This window comes from Heterodontus francisci, chromosome 1 (assembly GCF_036365525.1).
Source record: "Heterodontus francisci isolate sHetFra1 chromosome 1, sHetFra1.hap1, whole genome shotgun sequence".
NCBI lineage: Eukaryota > Metazoa > Chordata > Chondrichthyes > Heterodontiformes > Heterodontidae > Heterodontus > Heterodontus francisci.
This window is the reverse complement of record NC_090371.1, coordinates 37,022,392-37,042,969: the sequence shown is the minus strand read 5'-3', so window position 1 is coordinate 37,042,969 and position 20,578 is coordinate 37,022,392. Positions and strand designations below refer to the sequence as shown.

The following is a 20,578-nucleotide window of genomic DNA, read 5'->3' as shown; positions in this document are numbered from 1 at the left end:
GTACAGAGGAGATTTACTGGAATGGTACCATGGATGTGGCTCTTTAGTTATGTGGAGAGACGAGAGAAGTTGGAGTTGAGAGAAGAGAAGATTAAGGGGAGATTTGACAGAGGTGCTCAAAATCATGATGGCTTTTGATAGAGTAAATAGGGAGAAATTGTTTCCAGAGGCAGACAGGTCAGTAACCAGAGCACACAGATTTAAGGTAACTGGCAAAAGAATCAGAGGTGAGATGAGGTGAATTTTGTTTTATGCAGCAGGTTATGATGCTCTGGAATACACTGCCTAAAAGGGTGGTGGAAGCACATTCAATAATAACTTTCCAAAGGGAATTGGATAAATACTCCAAGGGGAAGGATTTACAGGGGTAGGGGAAAGGGAAGGGGAATAGGACAGCTCTTTCAAAGAGCTGAAGGTGCCCTGTCGTGCTGTATCATTTTATGATTCTATCACCACCGCAGGAGCTTAGTGACATATATATTGCCATGCTGAAAAGAATAATTACACACAAACCAAGTTCCCTAAACAAGGTAGATTGATTATAACGGAGCCTTAAAAGAAATTCCTTACAATAACATCTCACATTAAACATTCACAGTCTTCTTCATCGGTTTACCTCAGAATCGTCCATGGCTTCCTTTAACCTCTGAGCATGAGAGGTAATGGCTTCTATTGCTGAATCTTGAGCTTCAATTGCCTTGAGTGTTACTTGGGCACTTCTACCAAGAGCATCCTCCAAAATTGATGTTAATTCTGCACAGGAGTAATGCACTTTTAAAAGCACAGCATTACAAACAAACTTTTTTTTAAAAAAGCTATTAAGAACTACTAGTTTATCCCAGGATACCTCATGCAGTCATTAATATTATTCTCTATAAAGTTTAATGTCAAGTGGTGATTCTTCACATGAACCTTGGAATAGAGTATTAGCAGAGTATTTGACTACAGTGCATCATAATTGAGACTCAGTTGATACTTAACTGACACGCACGCAAGCATTTGGAATTGCTGGAAAGCAGTCAGGATCGAAACCTTGACCTCCTTCCCAAGGCGAGATTAGTTATCTCAGCACAGACCAAGGACTGAATGTGGGAGATCCATAGCTGATTTGGCTCCATTGCACAATAAATGGTGCATTTGCCTAAGTGAAACATCAAGAAGGCAGGTTGCATCATACCTGGCTCCTAGCTTCAGATGAACAGTAAGTTCCTGGAGACACAGGAATCTGATAAGTTTATCTCTCAGGCAAAACAAAAATAAAATAGAGAAAATAAATAATAGCATTGTAGTTTGTGGTAAGAATATTAAGTGTACTGACGTTAAACCAAGGCCCTGTTTGACCTCCCAGGTGGGCATAAAAGATCCCATGGCACTATTTTGAAGTATAGCAGGAGAATGCTTTTTAATATCCCAACTAATATTTATCACTCAACCAAAACAACTAAAAAAACAGATTATCTAGTTCGGTATCACAGTGTCGTTTGTGGGACCTTGTTGTGCTTGGCTGCTGCGTTTCCTACAATACAACAGTGACTATACTTCAAAAGCATTTCATTAGTTGTCATGTGCTTTGGGATGTCCTGAAGTCATGAAAGGCACAATATATGTGCAAGCCTTTCTTACTTGAAGAAGGTAATAGCAAGCTGCAACCCTAATGCAAACTGCCACCTTCAGGACAGGACGGGAGAAAATTAAGAAAAACGCCACCAAAAAAACAATGCAGGTCGAGATCTCTTGCAACTGGGGAATGCTACATGTGGCTTGTGTTAGTCACAAAATTTATTTGTTAGAACTAAAGGGATTTGAATTTTATTTTATTTACCAACAACTCTGACGTTTTCCTCTCTATCTCGCTGAGCTAGGTGTTTTGCAACCTCCTGAGGTGGACGTTCTTCTACTGCGAGGTGTTGACCCTGCAAGGCTTCATTTTCACAACTACAGCTTTCACCTTTTAAGAACAAAAGGACATATTTATGACCAGAAGGTCACTTTGCACCACAAATGTGTCCTTTAAAAAAAAAATTCCCCCTATTCAACTACTCAATATATTCTTCAAACCTCTCTCTCCAGAAACAGGTCTAGTTGCCTACTGAGCCCATTTTTACTGCACAATTCAATGTTGCCCTTGGTAACTCATATCAACCACATTTTCCATTTCATCAGCAACATCTTAAAACTCCAACTTGGCTGTTTCTTCCCAAGTGGTCCCCAACTTAAAACTAACAAGTATTTTCTTACAAGTGACAATAAACTTGCTGTTTAATAGATTCCAGGTATACTTCTTGATCCTTTTTTAAATCACATTGCTACATTGGTCAATTTCCAATCCTTAAAACTCTTTCCCTTCATTTAGTGAACTTACACAGTTGTCAGATGAGAAATTACTTCACCCAGAGAGTGGTGAGCCTGTGGAATTCACTACCACAGAAAGGAGTTGAGGCCAAAACATTATATGTTTTCAAGAAGGAGTTAGCTATAGCTCTTGGATGAAAGGATCAAAGGACATGGGGGAAAAGCGGGAACAGGTTACTGAGCTGGATGATCAGCCATGATCATAATGAATGGCGGAGCAGGCTCGAAGGTCCGAATGGCCTACACACCTACTCCTGCTCCTATTTTCTATGTTTCAGTTACAGTTTCATTAATTGGAGTTCTCATCTTCTTGAAGAGGTGGGGATGCCAGCTGTACCTCAGGTGCTTTGCTTATTTTAAAAGCATCTAACCGTCCAATTTATTAGAAACATATCACAATCACTCATCATTAATTTCATAACATCCAGCTAGTCCTTTGATTTTCCTGGAAACCTGATTTTCTCATTTAAGCAACTTTAAATCAGTAAAGACTGATGTGAAGTAACTATTTATGACCATCTCCAACAAGAGAGAATCTAACCATCTCCCCTTGACATTCAATGGCATTACCATCGCTGAATCCCCGACCATCAACATCCTAGGGGTTACCATTGACCAGAAACTGAACTGGAGTAGCCATATAAATACCATGGCATCAAGAGCAGGTCAGAGGCTAGGAATCCTGCAGCAAGTAACTCACCTCCTAACTCCCCAAAGCCTGTCCACGATCTAGAAGGCACAAGTCAGGAGTGTGATAGAATACTCTCCACTTGCCTGGATGGGTGCAGTTCCAACAACACTCAAGAAGCTCGACACCATCCAGGACAAAGCAGCTTGCTTGATTGGCACCCTATCTACAAACATTCACTCCCTCCACCACCGACACACAGTGGCAGCAGTATGTACCACCTACAAGATGCACTGCAACAACGCACCAAGGCTCCTTAGACAGCACCTTCCAAACCCGCGACCTCTACCAACTATGGGAAAACCACCACCTGCAAGTTCCCCTCCAAGTCACACACCATCCTGACTTGGAACTATATCACCGTTCCTTCACTGTCGCTGGGTCAAAATCCTGGAACTCCCTTCCTAATAGCACTGTAGGTGTACCTACCCCACATGGACTGCAGTGGTTCAAGAAGGCAGCTCACCAACACCCTCTCAAGGGCAATTAGGGATGGGCAATAAATGATGGCCTGGCCAGTGACGTCCACATCCCATGAATGAATAAAAAAAAATGTATTAGTCATTTGTTTTTCTCCAAAATCCATCTCCCACTACTTATAGTTGGCACATTGGTGTTAGTGCAATTTACCCGCAATAAGCAGTGAATGGTGAAGTCAATCTCCACTGCTGTAATCCCTGTGGGCCCTATTGATCACTGAAATGTGAACTGTTGTTTGATGCAGCTTCCACCCAGCTCCTGCACTGACCTAGAAAAGTATCAACAGAAAATGAGAGTCTACCAACAAAGAACAATGGTGGGTGGGACACATGGCTTCCTGGAATCCTTGTCGGGATAAAAACTGAACATCACACTTCAGTAAATACTGGACAAAGGATCAACAAAATAAGAACAAAGAACAAAGAAAATTACAGCACAGGAACAGGCCCTTCGGCCCTCCAAGCCTACGCCGATCCAGATCCTCGATCTAAACCTGTCGCCTATTTTCTTAGGGTCTGTATCTCTTTACTTCCTGCCCATTCATGTATCTGTCTAGATACATCTTAAAAGACGCTATCGTGCCCGCGTCTACCACCTCCGCCGGCAACGAGTTCCAGGCACCCACCACCCTCTGCGTAAAGAACTTTCCACGCATATCCCCCCTAAACTTTTCCCCTTTCACTTTGAACTCGTGTCCCCTTGTAATCGAATCCCCCACTCTGGGAAAAAGCTACTTGCTATCCAACCTGTCTATACCTCTCATGATTTAGTACACCTCAATCAGGTCCCCCCTCAACCTCCGTCTTTCTAATGAAAATAATCCTAATCTACTCAACCTCTCTTCATAGCTAGCGCCCTCCATACCAGGCAACATCCTGGTGAACCTCCTCTGCACCCTCTCCAAAGCATCCACATCCTTTTGGTAATGTGGCGACCAGAACTGCACGCAGTATTCCAAATGTGGCCGAACCAAAGTCCTATACAACTGTAACATGACCTGCCAACTCTTGTACTCAATACCCCGTCCGATGAAGGAAAGCATGCCGTATGCCTTCTTGACCACTCTATTGACCTGCATTGCCACCTTCAGGGAACAATGGACCTGAACACCCAAATCTCTCTGGACATCAATTTTCCCCAGGACTTTTCCATTTACTGTATAGTTCACTCTTGAATTGGATCTTCCAAAATGCATCACCTCGCATTTGCCCTGATTGAACTCCATCTGCCATTTCTCTGCCCAACTCTCCAATCTATCTATATTCTGCTGTATTCTCTGACAGTCCCCTTCACTATCTGCTACTCCACCAATCTTAGAGTCGTCTGCAAACTTGCTAATCAATAGTCAACAGACTTAATATGGTACAAACAGCACCTTTCTAATTGACTCTCTTGGTAATGGAAAATGGTTAGCATTTTTTGCTCGATATACATGGTGGTCTAAGATCAGCATGGGCTGTATAAGTGGTGAGGGCCGTATCTTTTAAGTGCCACAATATTATCCCTCTTTGTTGACACAACCATACATACAACAACTTACACTTATATAGCACCATTAACGTAGTAAAATGCCCAAAGGCACTTCACAAGAACGTTATCAAACAATTTGACACTGAACCACAAAGAGATCAGGAAAGGTGACAAATGGCTTGGTCAAATATGTAGATTAAGATGAAAGAGGTGGCAACACAAAGAGGTTTAGGGAGCGAATTCCAGACCTTAGGACCTACGTAGTTGAAAGCACAGCAATCAATGGCAGAGCGATGAAAATTGGGGATGCATGAGATATAGGTTCATTTATTTATTTAGTTACACACAGACACACACAAAGACAGACAAAGTGGATCTTCTGTAGAACTACTCTCTGTGAATCATAGAATTTCCTATGCAATTTATATTATCTTACTGTTTCCTGGTTTAGTGATTGAATAAGAAATTTCAAGAGGGTGGTAGGGCATGGTCGAGCTCAAATATAAAAATAATCATCTTTACCCCTTGCCTTGCAGCATTCAATTTTCCCTGTTTCATTTCAGACAAGCTATTACACCAGGAGTACAGCTGGCATGATATTGGTGGTCTTTCTCTTCATTTAAAACTAGTTTACTACTAGCAGGCAGGTATTCCCTTTCTCTATGTAGTGCTACAGTCAATAGTCTCCATCTCTCAGTCTTCAGCTGATAGTTCGTCATCAGTTTTGTGTGACAACTATTGATTTTTCACTGTTTCTTCACCAACAATTATAGATAAAAATTTAACGGCCAACTTCATCAAAAAAAGCTTTAGCACCAGCAATTTGGTGATGATGTAATGCACCCTAATTGACTAAAACATAATCTCTGATGCATCAGGCAAAATTTCACTGTTTGTCCATAAACACGTCTCTTTACTTACCACTTTGATCATGTTTGTGTTCCATTTCATGCTCACATGTGGTTTTTGGGCTGTGCTCCTGGGGTAGGGTACTTGGTTCAACTTGGACCACAGGAGCAGGGACTGTTGGAGCATCACCAACAGCAGAAATAATTGCAGCTGCATCTTTAGAAGAATCTGAAAACAGAGTGGCGTTTGAGAAGGGCAAGAGGATTATACAGCTTCAAAATCAGGCTCTCAATAAAGCATCCAAGGGAAATACAGTCACTTCACACTTTATATGCTAACTAATTTAAGACTTAGAGTCATGGAAAGATACAGCACTGAAACAGGCCCTTCGGCCCACCAAGTCTGTGCCGACCATCAACCACCCATTTTATACTAATCCTACATTAATCCCATGTCCCCTACCACATATCCCCATCTTCCCTCAATTCTCATACCACCTACCTACACTAGGGGCAATTTACAATGGCCAATTTACCTATCAACCTGCAAGTCTTTGGCTGTGGGAGGAAATCGGAGCACCCGGCGGAAACCCATGCGGTCACAGGGAGAACTTGCAAACTCCGCACAGGCAGTACCCAGAACTGAACACGGGTCGCTGGAGCTGTGAGGCTGCAGTGCTAACCACTGCGCCACCCTATGTCAAATCATGAAACTGGTTCTTCGTGCTTGAGAAGTTGTAACACCACCAAAGCTTGCTGTCTCCAAAAATCATGCTCCTCTGCATGAATACCATTTACAGAATAATTAGACTTTCACAGTACGTGCCATTGAAGGTGACCACTCTGGCTCAACATCTAAATCAATAGTTCAGCTTCTATTACAAGAGGGAAGTCCTTTCAGTAAAGTCAAGACACTAATTTTGAAATGTAACTTCAGGGAACTATCAATGTCATACTCAATGCCATCTTTCCCTGGTGGCAGCACTATAGTACTTCATTTTTGTATCTCCCAATTCCTCGGCTTCCTAAACTATCATTTTTCTATTAATTTTACTGAGTCCAGGTTCATCACGATCCTGTCTTACTGCGGACACAGCTCCTCACAATAAGCACATGGCTGCTGTTTCCCAGGGCGGCACTGAGTGTGAGCTCTGCCCAGCTACCCCCACCCAGCCCGGGTCCAATCCACTCCCAGACCGGGTGCTCAGTCCCCAGCCCTGCTTGGCACTAGTAGTCCCTCTTGTAATAGAAGCTGAACTATTGATTTAGATGTTGAGCCAGTGTGGTCACCTTCAATGGCACTGAGTAGGACAGCCCCAAGACTTGGCACTAATTACTGAGTACTATACCTTTACGATTATCTTAAGACGACGTCTTGCAAAACAACAAATAATTGTTCAAAAGTCCTGAATATTTTCACAATACACTCTGCCAGGTGAAGCTCCATCCAATTGCATTTTTTCACAAACATTTTCCTCTAGATTTTTTCTTAGTTGTAGCTCCTTCACATAGTTATCCTTTAATAAAACTTATTTTCTTTCATATTTTGACTTCTGTCTTCTATGTCCTTCCCACTCTTATCAATATTCCTTTTTCTGTTTCATTCTACAGTTGTCCATACAAAAAAAAAATCTATTTTCCTTTACATTATCTACTTAATCTCTTATCCTCCTATTTGTCCTTCTTCTTAGTCCTTTGTTATTTCTTACAATTGCTTTGTTCTCCTTTATTCTTCATCTGCAATTTCCTCAAACAATAAAGCTCCTTCCTCAATTCCATTTTCAAAAGTTTGGGCTATCCTATACTAAAGAAAGATTTGATCTATGCCCTTTCCCAATACCAGTAAATGCTGTAAAGGCTCCTTCCCCAACCTACACTCACCACCATAAAAACAGAAAAAGAAAACCTACTTTGTTCTTTTCTGAACACAGGGCACTTTTCAAATAATTTTTCCTTCATTCCCCAATGCTGCATTAAATGCTTCAATTGACGGTTCTTATCTCAAACCATGGACAACTTCTTAAATCAATTACTTTCAGATTTGTTTTCCACCAGTTGACCCACAAACACTTGTGTTCAAACCGTGAGCAAAGCTACAGTTCTAATGGACAAATCTCCTGGCAGAAGATCAAAGGACACATTGGTGAAAGGATTAAGCAGGAAAGGGGATCGCCCCAACAATGCTTCTGTTAACAAGCATGAAAAAAGGCAAGAAAATCTTGACAGTGTTTAATTAAAGCACTAATAAAATTATACATTTTAGTTGTTTGGACTCAAAACTATGGTAGAAAACAGAGTAGATAGTCCACTTGACTGTTGCTTACTGAACAATGCTGGGCAGAAGAGAGCAAAACTAATTACCAATTACCATCTCATCTGCTGAGTCAACTAACTCTGAAACAAGAGTTAGAAGCATATGTTGATAGAATTATATGAAGTAGAGCGGGAGGAGTCTTTTGGGAAGCATAAACACTGGGATAGACCAGTTGGGCAGAATGCCCTGTTTTTGTTCTAGAATATCTAGGATTTCTATGTAAAGACCATTTATGAAGAAAATTTGAAAGAATCAATCAACAATCAGCTTGTAAGCAGCAAAATGTCTCAGGCCAATATATTCAAGATAGGCTACATCAGCAATGCATAAACTGACTTGTCCTGATCTGGATTTAAGCTATGTTGCTCATATCTTCCACTCATTTATATTCTATCAAAATTAACTTGGGATAATCTATTATAAAATCGCAGTTCAAACCTGAACATTTCAGACAACAATTCTCATAACTTATAGCCAAGTAGTTTCACATACTTAACCTTAATATATTTTCGGACAACACTAAAGCAATAACTTGCACTGAAATCTTCACGACACAATTCCGAATTACCTTCTCCCATGACCTCTTCAATGGGTGAAGCTTCTTTAGCTTGCATGGATTTCGGCAGTTTGGATTCTTTCAACACTTCAGTAGGTGTTGATACTTTCAATGGATCCTCCATATCCTTAAAACAGTAATTTAGATGAAATTTAACTACTGCCATCCTACATACTTCAAAATATAACCTGTACAATTAGAAATACTTGACCACAAGTCATTAATATGCTGGAGCCAGCTGCTCATATTATCACAATCTCAACTCATGTTTGTCAAAAATATAGAATACTGTACCCCACAAACTCTATTTCAGCAGAACAGATTCTAGACTTTTAGCTTCAATAAACAATGGCTCTTCCCACTAGTTCTTTACATTCTTGGATCCTGCAGTGACTGAGGAACCAGACAAGAAAACATGAATGTACGCAAACAGACTTTTGCGATGCAGATTGTAGAGAAAGAAGTCAAACAAGATCGGTTTTAGTCCACAGGTCAAACATCTATCTCTAAGTTCTTCCAACCCCGCAAACTTATTTCCAAGGATTCTGCCAATAGGTGATACTCCCTTCATATATCTGAGAACTGAGACACTTTTCATGTAAAAGTATAACCAACATCTACAGATCAGGAGAGATGAATGCAGGATAACAAGGTAGAAACTGGATCTGTGCCCATCATCACAGATAAGAGTATGCAAACCACATGTTCATGAGACATGTGCAACTTGCAAACTTTTGGTAAGCCAGGCCATGAAGTCCAGACAGTTCAGACACACTCATGCTTAATTATTTTGTGTGTTTGTTGTATGATTATAAGTCTTTGGATTTGGAAAGGCCAATTCTTAGCACTGTTGCCTCGTTGATCGACATTCTAAACACAGCATCAAGATCTACTAATATCAGCAACTTGAGAAATGTGCAAACCAAGGGTCCATTGAATTAAACTTTGTATGTGCTATGCACGGCACCATGAAGTGCACTAAACAACAAAGACAAAAATCTTGCATATCCTGATTTCCAGTCTAGATCATAGTATAAGGGAGATGCAGTTAGTGGAATTCATGGTGTGTGGCCTGGGGATAGTCAAAGCAGAACACCAGAAGAAAACAATTTTGCCAACTTGGTTGAGTTTTTTGATGAGGTAACAGAGGTTGGATGAGGACAATGAAATTGATGTGGTGTGTGTGGATTTTCAAAAGGTGCTTGGTAAAGTACCACATATTAGGCTTGTTAGCAAAATTGAAATCTGGGATTAAAAAAAAGCTAATATCAGCATGGAGACAAAATTAGTTAAGGAATAGAAAACAGAGGGTTGTGGTGAATGGCTGTTTTTTGGGACTGGACAGAATTATACAGTGGAGTTCCCCAGGGTTCAATACTAGAACTAATACACATTAATGACTTGGAGGTACAGCGCACAATTTCAAAATCTGTAGACGACACAAAACTTAAAAGTGTGGTAAACGGTGAAGAAAATTGTAACAGACTTCAAGAGGACACGGACAGACTAGTAGAATGGGCAGACACATGGCAGATGAAACTCAACACAAAAGTGTGAGGTGACAAATTTCAGTTGGAAGAATGAAGAGAGACAATATAGGCTAAATGGTACCATTTTAAAATGGGTGCAAGAGAGAAACTTGTGGGTGTTTTGAAGGTAGCAGTTCAAGTTAACAAAGCAGTTGATAGAACATGTGAAATCTTGGCTTTATAAATAGAGGCATTGAGTACAAAAACAGGAAGTTATGCTAAACCTACATAAAATACTGGTTCAGCCCCAGCTGGAGTATTATATCCAATTCTGAGCTCACACTTCAGGAAGAATATGAAGGCTTTGAAGCGGGTACAGGAGATTTACCCTCGGGATGAGGGATTACAGTTACGTGGATAGACTAGAGAAGATGGGGTTGTTCTCCTTATAGCAGAGAAAGGCTAAGATGAGATTTACTGGAGTTGCTTAAGATCATTAAGGTTTTAGATAGGGTAAACAAAGAGAAACTGTTTCCAATGGCTGAAGGGGGTCAATAACCAGAGAGCACAGATTGAAGGTGTTTGGCAAAGGAACCAGAGCCGACATGAAGAAAAATCCTTTTTTTTATTTTACACAACCAGTGGTTAGGATTTAGAATGCACTGTCTGATGGGGTGGTGGACACAGATTCAATCGTGGCGTTCAAAAGCAATTGGATAATAATAATAATAATAATAGGAGCTCACTGTATTGGGGATAATGTATAAGCATGGATTGAGGACTGGTTAACACACAGAAGCCAAAGAGTCGGGATTAATGGGTCTTTTTCAGGTTGGAAAGATGTAACTAGTGGAGTGCCACAAGGACCAGTCCTAGGGCCTCAATAGAGCGGCACAGTGGCGCAGTGGTTAGCACCGTAGCCTCACAGCTCCAGGGACCCAGGTTCGATTCTGGGTACTCTCCTGTGCGGAGTTTGCAAGTTCTCCCTGTGACCGTGTGGGTTTTCGCCGAGTGCTCCTGTTTCCTCCCACAGCCAAAGACTTGCAGGTGATAGGTAAATTGGCCATTGTAAATTGCCCCTAGTGTAGGTAGGCGGTAGGGAATATGGGATTACTGTAGGGTTAGTATAAATGGGTGGTTGTTGGTCGGCACAGACTCGGTGGGCCGAAGGGCCTGTTTCAGTGCTGTATCTCTAAAAAAAAGTTATTTACTATCTATATTAATGACTTGGAGGAAGGGGCAGAGTGCAATATATCCAAATTTGCTGAGGATACAAAAATAGGTGGGAGGGCATGTTGTGATGAGGACATAAGGAATCTGCAAGGGGATATAGATGGGTTGAGTGAGTGGGCAAAAACTTGACAGATGGAGTTTAATGTAGGAAAATGTGAGGTCATGCACTTTGGTAGGTAGAATCAAAAGGCAGACTATTATTTAAATGGAGAGAGACTTCAAAAAAGTGCAGCACAGAGGGATCTGGGTGTTCTTGCGCATGAAACACGAAAAGTTAGCATGCAGGTGCAGTAAGTAATTAAGGTGGCAAATGGAATTTTGGCCTTTATTGCTAGAGGATTGGAGTTTAAAAATAGGGAAGTCTTGTTACAACTAGACAGGGTGTTGGTGAGGCCACACCTGGAGTACTGTGTTTAAGAAAGGATATACTGGCATTGGAGGCAGTTCAAAGGAAATTCGCTAGGCTGATTCCTGGGATGAAGGGGTTGACTTATCAAACAGGTTAGGCCTTTATTCATTAGAGTTTAGAAGAATAAAGGGTGATCTTATTGAAATGTACAAGATTCTGAGGGGGCTTGGCAGGGTAGATGTTGAGAAGATGTTTCCACTAGTGGGGGAATCTCAAACTAGGGGATATAATTACAGAATAAGGGGACACTCATTTAAAACTGAGATGCGAAGGAATTTCTTCTCTGAGGGTAGTGAATGTCTGGAATTCTCTACCCCAGAGTTGTGGAGGCGAGATAACTGAAAATATTTAAAGAGGAGGTAGATAGGTTCTTGAAATATCGGGGAGTTGAGGGCTACGTGTAGCTGGCATGAAAGAGGAGTTGAGGTCTGGGGCAGATCTGCCATGATCTTACTGATTGGCGGGGCAGGCTTGAGGGACTGAATAGCCTACTCCTGCTCCTATTTCTTATGTTCTTACATTCTTATTTATAAATACTTGGAGGAAACATTGTAGGGATATGAAGAAACAGCAGGGGAGTAAGCCTAAGACTTCTGCTCCTCGAAAGAGCCAGCACAGACTTGATGGGCCGATAGAATAGTACAGTACAGAAGGAGCCTATGATTCTGTGAAGTCAACTGAAATGAACAATGGAGTGAGTGTGCCGAAATTGCAATGGCTTATACATACATAAATACTTACATACATACCTGTTTTTTCAATAGAGGCATGTTATATGGTGCAGGACCAAGAGCCAGTTCAAACACTTTTTCAGAGTATGGGACGGTTTTCTCTACATTCTCCCGAAATTTGGGATCCCATTTTGCATACAATATAGTGCCACCTAGGCCTCCTCCAATAAACAGGACACTTCCTCCTACAATTTTGCCTGCTGAGGCACTGGGTTATGAAAGACAAAAAAAGACAGCTAGAAAAATGGAAAGTAATACATTCGCAAGATAAATGCACTAATGGTTTACAAATTTAGTAGCTTTCCATCATAATATTCATTCATAAAAGATAGTCACCTTCTGTCTAAATACACATTACTGAATGCAGGAATCAGTATAAGCCAACTGTAAGAGCCAGGCTATAGGTTTGCCATACAGTGCAAAACAGTGCCTGAACACTGCTTGAATAAACGAAATTGAACATCAAACTGGATCTAATTTCATTATTGAAGTTCATACTTTAAAATTTATTCTGTAAAATTATAACTGCTTAATTATAATGCTTAACTGATGCAGAGTTTACATTATCTCATTTTTGTACTGCCAGCATTTAGTCTGAGAAGCTCATTTTTATGATTTCACAAATATAAGTAGAATTTGGTTAAAAAAAATTAAGAATTGATATGCCTATTTAATGTAATGCTTAGTTTTAGAATTAGAGTTCATCAATCCAATACAGGTACAGCAACTACAACAATCAAGAAATACCAATACTGTTCTAGTCCTGCCCAAAAGGAGGAGGCAAAGTAAGCAGAGGCTCTTTCCTTAACAATGACAAATAAACAGCCAAACAGAGGAGGAAAAAGCATCAGAGCAAATATGCTCCATTCCTGCATTTCACAATGTATCAATAATAAAGTCCCAATATCAGATGACCCATCATCCTATTGTGGCAGGTGTAATGCAACAAGGAATAACTGCCCCACCTCAAGAGTTTTGCTTGGAACACGCACTCTCCTCCTTTATTGGGAGAGGAAGGAATATTTAAATAATTTACCACACACTAAAGGAAGTAAACTAGAAATAAATACTCCACTTTTCTGGATTTTAATAAATAATAACATATACACACCCAGCACTACTTCCAGTTGTGTACCCACGGCATTGTTGCAAGGGACGGAGCTGTGATTTACCACAAAGGCACTTCTGTGGGAGAAGGGGAAGAAAGAACAGTTTAATAAAGTTAGAGGGAAGCCTCTACCTGACAAAGAACCTTACTGTTCCTCAAAATAACGTACTCAAAAAGTTTCAATTTGTTATACGTTGCAGATTGAGGTCAAATGACTGTTTTGGTAAATAACATCATTGGCCTGTAATCCACACCACCAATTTCAGCCAGTTACATGAAACATTTACAAGGCAGTTAGTAAACTGATATCCTGGTGAACTACCCTTATAGCTTCTTCATGGCCTTGACACCCTAAATTAAAGAATGTGGTGCCCAGAATTGTACACAATACTCCAACTGAAGAGTAACAAGAGGCTTCCTTGCAAAAGTAAAATACTGCAGATGCTGGAAATCTGAAATAAAAACAGAAAATGCTGGAAATACTCAGTAAGTCTGGCATCATCTGTACAGGGAGAAAGAGAGAGTTAACATTTCACACTTGCCACATGTGACGAAATGATGCTGCTCATTTTTACAGCCACAAAGATGCAGCGGTGGGTATAAGTATGGGTATCATGCACTAGATGGCTATTTGTTGTCCGTTCCTAGTTGAGCAAGGAAGCATCAACCACATTGCTGTTAGACAGGAGTCACATGGCAAGGTTGTGAATATGGGCGTGAGGGAGATGTTTAGAGAGAACAGAAGGGCAGCAAATTTAGAAGAGGGAAAACAAGGTAAACTAAGATGGAGATTAAAATCAAGGAGGCGGATGATCACAGTGCACAGACTGGGTGGAAAGATATTTCTGAAAGAAACTCAGAGTGGGGCTAGGAGCCATATACAACAAGAACTTTATAGGAGAGTCAAGAGTTGTGGCACAAGAAATGCTCCAAAGAAGAATTGTACCAGAGGAGTAGGGGAAATAGTAAGATGTGACTTGGTTATTAAATCAACGCCACCATCTCGGTAGTTTGGCCAGAGCAAGTGGTGGAAACTATAGTTAAGAGTCATAGAGTTATACAGCACAAAACCAGGCCCTTCGGCCCATCGTGTCTGTGCCGGCCATCAAGCACTTAACTATTCTAATCCCATTTTCCAGCACCTGGCCTGTAGCCTTGTATGCTATGACGTTTCAAGCGCTCATCTAAATACTTCTTAAATGTTGTGAGGCAGTACATTCCAGATTCCAACCACCCTCTGGGGGAATTTTTTTTCCCTCAAATCCCCTCTAAACCTCCTGCACCTTGCCTTAAATCTATGCCCCCTGGTTATTGACCCCTCCACAAAGGGAAAAAGTTTCTTCCTATCTACCCTATCTATGCCCCTCATAATTTTGTATACCTCAATCAGGTTTCCCCCTCAGCCTTCTCTATTCTAAGGAAAACAACCCCAGCCTTTTCAGTCTCTCTTCATAGCTGAAATGCTCCAGCCCAGGCAACGTCCTGGTGAATCTCCTCTGCACCCTCTACAGTGCAATCACATCCTTCCTATAGTGTGATGCCCAGAACTGTACACAGTACTCCAGCTGTGGCCTAACTAGCGTTTTATACAGCTCCATCACAGCCTCCCTGCTCTTATATTCTATGCCTCGGCTAATAAAGGCAAGTATCCCATATGCCTTCCTAACCACCTTATCTACTTGCGTGCTGCCTTCAGTGATCCATGGACAAGCACACCAAGGTCCCTCTGACCTTCTGTAATTCCTCGGGTCCTACCATCCATTGTATATTCCCTTGTCTCACACTTCTCAGGATTAAATTCAATTTGCCACATCTCCGCCCATCTTACCAGCCCATCTATATCATCCTGTAATCTATGGCTTTCCTCCTCACTATTTACGACATCACCAATTTTCGTGTCATCTGCAAACTTACTGATCATTCCGATGAAGGGTCACTGACCCGAAACGTTAACTCTGCTTCTCTTTTCACAGATGCTGCCAGACCTGCTGAGTGGTTCCAGCATTTCTTATTTTTATTACTGATCATACCTACTATATTCACATCTAAATCATTAATGTACACTACAAACAGCAAGGGTCCCAGCACCGATCCCAGTGGTACACCACTGGTCACAGGCTTCCACTCGCAAAAACAACCCTCGACCAATACCAATGGGCTCTTACCTTCTTAACCAATCTTCCATGCGGGACCTTATGAAAAGCCTTACTGACGGCCATATAAACTACTACTTCAACTGCTTTAACCTCATCTACACATTTCGTCACCACCTCAAAAAATTCAATCAAGTTAGTCAGACACGATTTCCCCGACAAAGCCATACTGACTATCCCTGATTAATCCCTGCCTCTCCGAGTGGAGATTAATCCTGTCCCTCAGAATTTTTCCAATAGTTTCCCAACCACTGATGTTAGACTCACCACAAGTAGGCTTCAGTAAGGAAAAATGCAATGTCACTATCAGTGACCAAGTTGCAGTCACAGCTAGGATGTCAATGTCATCATCCACAACGAAGGCTGTGAATGGCAAGGGTCTTGTTCGTAAATGAATGGGCCTTGTAGAGGAATATGCTGAAAAGGGCAGTGATTGCTAATCCACTGGCACAGTGCAGAGTTCAAGGACTGCAGCATTTCAAGAAGGCAGCTCACCATCACCTTCTCAAGGGCAATTAGAGATGGGGCAATAAATGCAGGCCTAGCCAGCAATGCCCACATCCCACGAAAGAATAAAAAAAAATACAAAGGGCAGTGGTTGATTGGATGAGTGAGACAGGAGAGGCGGATGACTTTAGCCATCAGCAGACATACTAGACAGGGTGATCAGAGAGAGAGGATGGAAAAGCTGGAATCGCTGCTTACACAGAGATGGTGATGTGTACGCCTCAATGGACCCTTCAAAGAGGCACAGATGGTAGGTGTGGGCTTATTTAAGGGGAATCCAAGACTCGGATAGTAGTAGGAGAGAAGGAAGGCAAAGGAGTAATGATTGAGTAGAGGGAAAAGCACATGAGAAAACAGAAATGAAAGATGGCATGACAGGTGACAGAAAGGGGAGGAGAAAAGAGAGAAGGATGAGAGAAAATATAAGAAAGAAGAAATGGGCTTAGGACTGGAGTAGCAGCCAAAATCTGCACGTGAACAGACAGAAGGAATTCAGGATACATAAGCATAGGAGAGATTAGATTGGACTTGGTATGCAAAGTGCCTTTTATCTTTGTACAAACAGAATTTCACCGATCTACAGAACATTTGTCCAACATCTTGAAAATCCTAATTCTTGGAATTAAAGCTAAAAGTAATATCTATTCTGGTGACCTATTAATGAAATCTACCGTTTTCAGCCCATCAAGAGTTAGCTCTGAAAACTGGGTGGCATGCAGGAAAACGGCCCCAGTGCAACAAACTGGACAAAGTAACAGAATGCACACGTGCACGCAAGGTGATATACAATACTCTAGGGGTAAAGTTTATATTTCACAGCACTGAGTAGATTATTCCAGAGTTCATAATATAGCTGTCAGACAAATTAGGATTAGGAGTTGATTGATACATGTAGAACGTTTTCTAAGTTCACCAGTCAAACACGTAGAAGACAAATTATATAATAAAAGCAAAGTACTGCAGATGCTGGAAATCTGAAATAAAAACAAGAAATGCTAGGAATACTCAGCAGGTCTGGCAGCATCTGTGGAGACAGAAGCAGAGTTAACGTTTCAGGTCAGTGACCCTTCATCGGAGCTATTATAGAAGACAAATTATCGGTTGACTAGTGATCAAGCTCTGTTCAGTAATACTGTGATCTAGCAGCAGCAAGAGACAGCCAATTAAGATGTGCACTGGAACACAATGATAGAAGCACCGGCTTTTTTTTTTTTACAACCTCTCACAGCTCTGAAGTAATGGAGGCTATTCCACTCAAATTAATCCAATCGATGTCAAATGCAATAAATTTGTTAGATTGAAGACTAGTTTTTGCAATACAAGCTTGATAACCACCACTGACCAGATTAATGCAGCTAGTCTGACTCTCGTAGAAATACAGAAGGTTTACAGCACAGAAGGAGGCCACTTGACCCATTGAGTCTGCACCAGCCAAAAAAACGAGTCACTCAGCCTAATCCCACTTTCCAGCATTTGGTCTGTAGCCCTGCAGTTTAAGGCACTTCAGGTGCACAATGAGTTGAAGACTTCTGCCTCTACTATCCTTTCAGGCAGTGAGTTCCAGATCTCTTCCATCCTCTGGGTGAAAAATTGTTCCTCATCTCTACCAATCACTTTAAATCTATGTCCCTTAGTCACTGACCTCTGTGCCATTCACTCTATCCAAGCCCTCACAATTTTGTACATCTCAATCACATCTCCCCTCAGCCTCCTCTGCTCCAAGGAGAACAACACCAACCTATCCAACCTTTCTTCATAGCTGCGATTTTTCAGGCAAGGAAACATCCTCGTAAATCTCCTCTGTACCCTCTCTCGGGTAATTACATCCTTTATGTAATGAGGCTACCAGAACTGCACACAATACTCAAATTGTGACCTAACTGATGATTTATATAGTTCAATCATAACCTTCCTGCTCTTATATTCTGCACATTAGCTAAAAAATGAAAGGATTCCATATGCCTTCTTAACCACCTTATCGACCTGTCCTGCTACCTTCAGGGATCTGTGGATATTCACTCCATGGTCCCTTATTTCCTCTACTCCTCTCAGTTTTGTCATTAATTGTGTATTCCTTTGTCTTGTCTGACCTCACACTTCTGAGTTGAATTCCGTTTGCCACTTTTCTGCCCACCTGACTAGTCTATTGATATCTTCCTGCAGTCTACAGCTATCCTCCTCGCTATTTGTGTCGTCTGCAAACTTCTTGATCATGCCTCCTACATGTACGTCCAAATCATTAATATATACCACAAAAAGCAGGGGACTGAGTTCTGAGCCCTGTGGAGCCCCACTGGAAACAGCCTTCTAGTCACAAAAACACCAGTCAATAATCAGGGGTTCTGAAGAAGGGTCACTGACCTGAATCGTTATCTCCGCTTAGTTTTAGTTTTTAGTTTTAGAGATACAGCACTGAAACAGGCCCTTCGGCCCACTGAGTCTGTGCCGACCCATTTATACTAATCCTACACTAATTCCATATTCCTACCTGTCCCCACCTGTTCCTATATTTCCCTACCACCTACCTATACTAGGGGCAATTTATAATGGCCAATTAACCTATCAACCAGCAAGTCTTTGGCATGTGGGAGGAAACCGGAGCACTCGGAGGAAACCCACGCAGACACAGGGAGAACTTGCAAACTCCACACAGGCAGTACCCAGAATTGAACCTGGGTCGCTGGAGCTGTGAGGCTGCAGTGCTAACCACTGCGCCACTGTGCTTCTCTCTCCAGCATTTCTTGTTTTTACATCAATAATTACCCTTTGTTTCCTGCCACTGAGCCAATTTTGTATCCAGCTTGAAACATTCCCCTGGATCTTATGGGCTTTTATGTTTTTAACCAGTCTGCCATGTGGGACCTTGTCAAAAGCGTTGCTAAAATCCATGTAGACCACATCAACTGCACTATCCTCATCAATCTTCCTTGTTACCTCCTCAAAAAATTCAATCAAGTTATTTAGAAACCAAGATCTGCCCTTAACAAATCCCTGACTATCCCTGATTAACCCATGCCTTTCTAAGTGACAGTTTATCCTGTCTCTCAGAACTGATTCCAATACTTTGCCCACTACGGAGATTAGACTGACTGGCCTGTATTTATTCAGTCTAGCCCTCGCTCCCTTTTTAAACAAAAGTACAATGTTAGCACTCATCCAATCCTCTGGCACCGCACCTGCATCCAATGAGGATTGGAAAATAATCAGACCTCCCGATATTGCCTCCCTGGCTTCTTTTAACAGCCTGGGGTACATGTCATCCGGTCCTGGTGACTTAACCACTTTCAAGGATGTTAATCCCATTATTTACTAAATTTACTAGCTCCAGAACTGAAGGTCAATCTTTCAGTTGTTACATATTTGGACCGATTGCACCCAAAGCCGAATCAATCAGGAACTCCGTGAACTGTGCTAGTTTTCAACAGCATTTTTGTCCCTCAAATTTCCACTGAAACTTACTTACATACCACTGAACTGTCATGTACATCAGAGGTGCGATGACACAACATTCACGGACTAACCCTGAAGAGTTATGAAACAATGAACTCTGTCTTTAAAAAAATAAACCTTTATGTTAAAAAGTGAACAATAGTCCAAAATGGCCACTGAAGAAAAAGGGGATTAGCCTTTTGTGTACTCAAACAGTCTGATAAAGACAAAGGGCAAATCTTCAAAGCCAAAAAGTGTGAATGAAATCCATCTTACAACTATCCTAAAACCAATTCAGAATTGAATGTCTTCTTCTAAAACAAAGGAGGTTTGAAGTAACCACATCCTGGGCCATTGTGTGATTACCACAGGTAAGAAACCAGAGTGTCGCCTAACAGGAGGCAAGAGGTGGCACTGTTTTAAGGTAAAACAAAGACAGAGAGAGAGTGACCCAGAAGGTGAAGCCACTTTTAACTGCTGGCATTTCAGCAAGCCAGAAACCTGCTGAAAAAATCTGACATCTACATAATACAGCAGAGAGAGCTGGAAGTAACCCACCATCATCAACAGAACTTTCAATCAAGACAGAACTCTGCAATCATCTCAGGCCTGCAACTATCTAGAACTTGAATCTCAAAAGAGTTCAACAGGTTCATCGTAACCCTTCCCCCCCACTAAAATGCACCTACCTCTTTCCCTTCTCTATCTGTTTCTTCTTGTGCGCGTGTGTATGTGTGTGTGCACGTGCACATGTGTGAGTGAATGAGGTTGCGACAATTTCGCTGTAAGGCATATTGATCAATAAACTATTGACTTTCTGTTTTAAAAACC

The 20,578-nt window shown here is 41.4% G+C and overlaps 1 protein-coding gene across 2 annotated transcripts in view; it reads right to left on the bottom strand.

Moving 5' to 3' along the window:
* Positions 1-20,578, bottom strand: part of immt (inner membrane protein, mitochondrial (mitofilin)) — a 67,030-nt gene that overhangs the window by 33,855 nt on the left and 12,597 nt on the right. Inside the window, exons 2-7 of one of the 2 annotated variants that reach the window (XM_068029170.1) lie at positions 13,662-13,735; positions 12,569-12,758; positions 8,721-8,835; positions 5,912-6,067; positions 1,823-1,948; positions 617-753 (exon numbers count right to left, since the gene is read on the bottom strand). In XM_068029170.1, coding sequence (XP_067885271.1) covers positions 617-753; positions 1,823-1,948; positions 5,912-6,067; positions 8,721-8,835; positions 12,569-12,758; positions 13,662-13,735 — 798 coding nt within the window. The remainder of the gene's footprint in view (positions 1-616; positions 754-1,822; positions 1,949-5,911; positions 6,068-8,720; positions 8,836-12,568; positions 12,759-13,661; positions 13,736-20,578) is intronic. The other variant, XM_068029180.1, reaches the window with a different exon arrangement.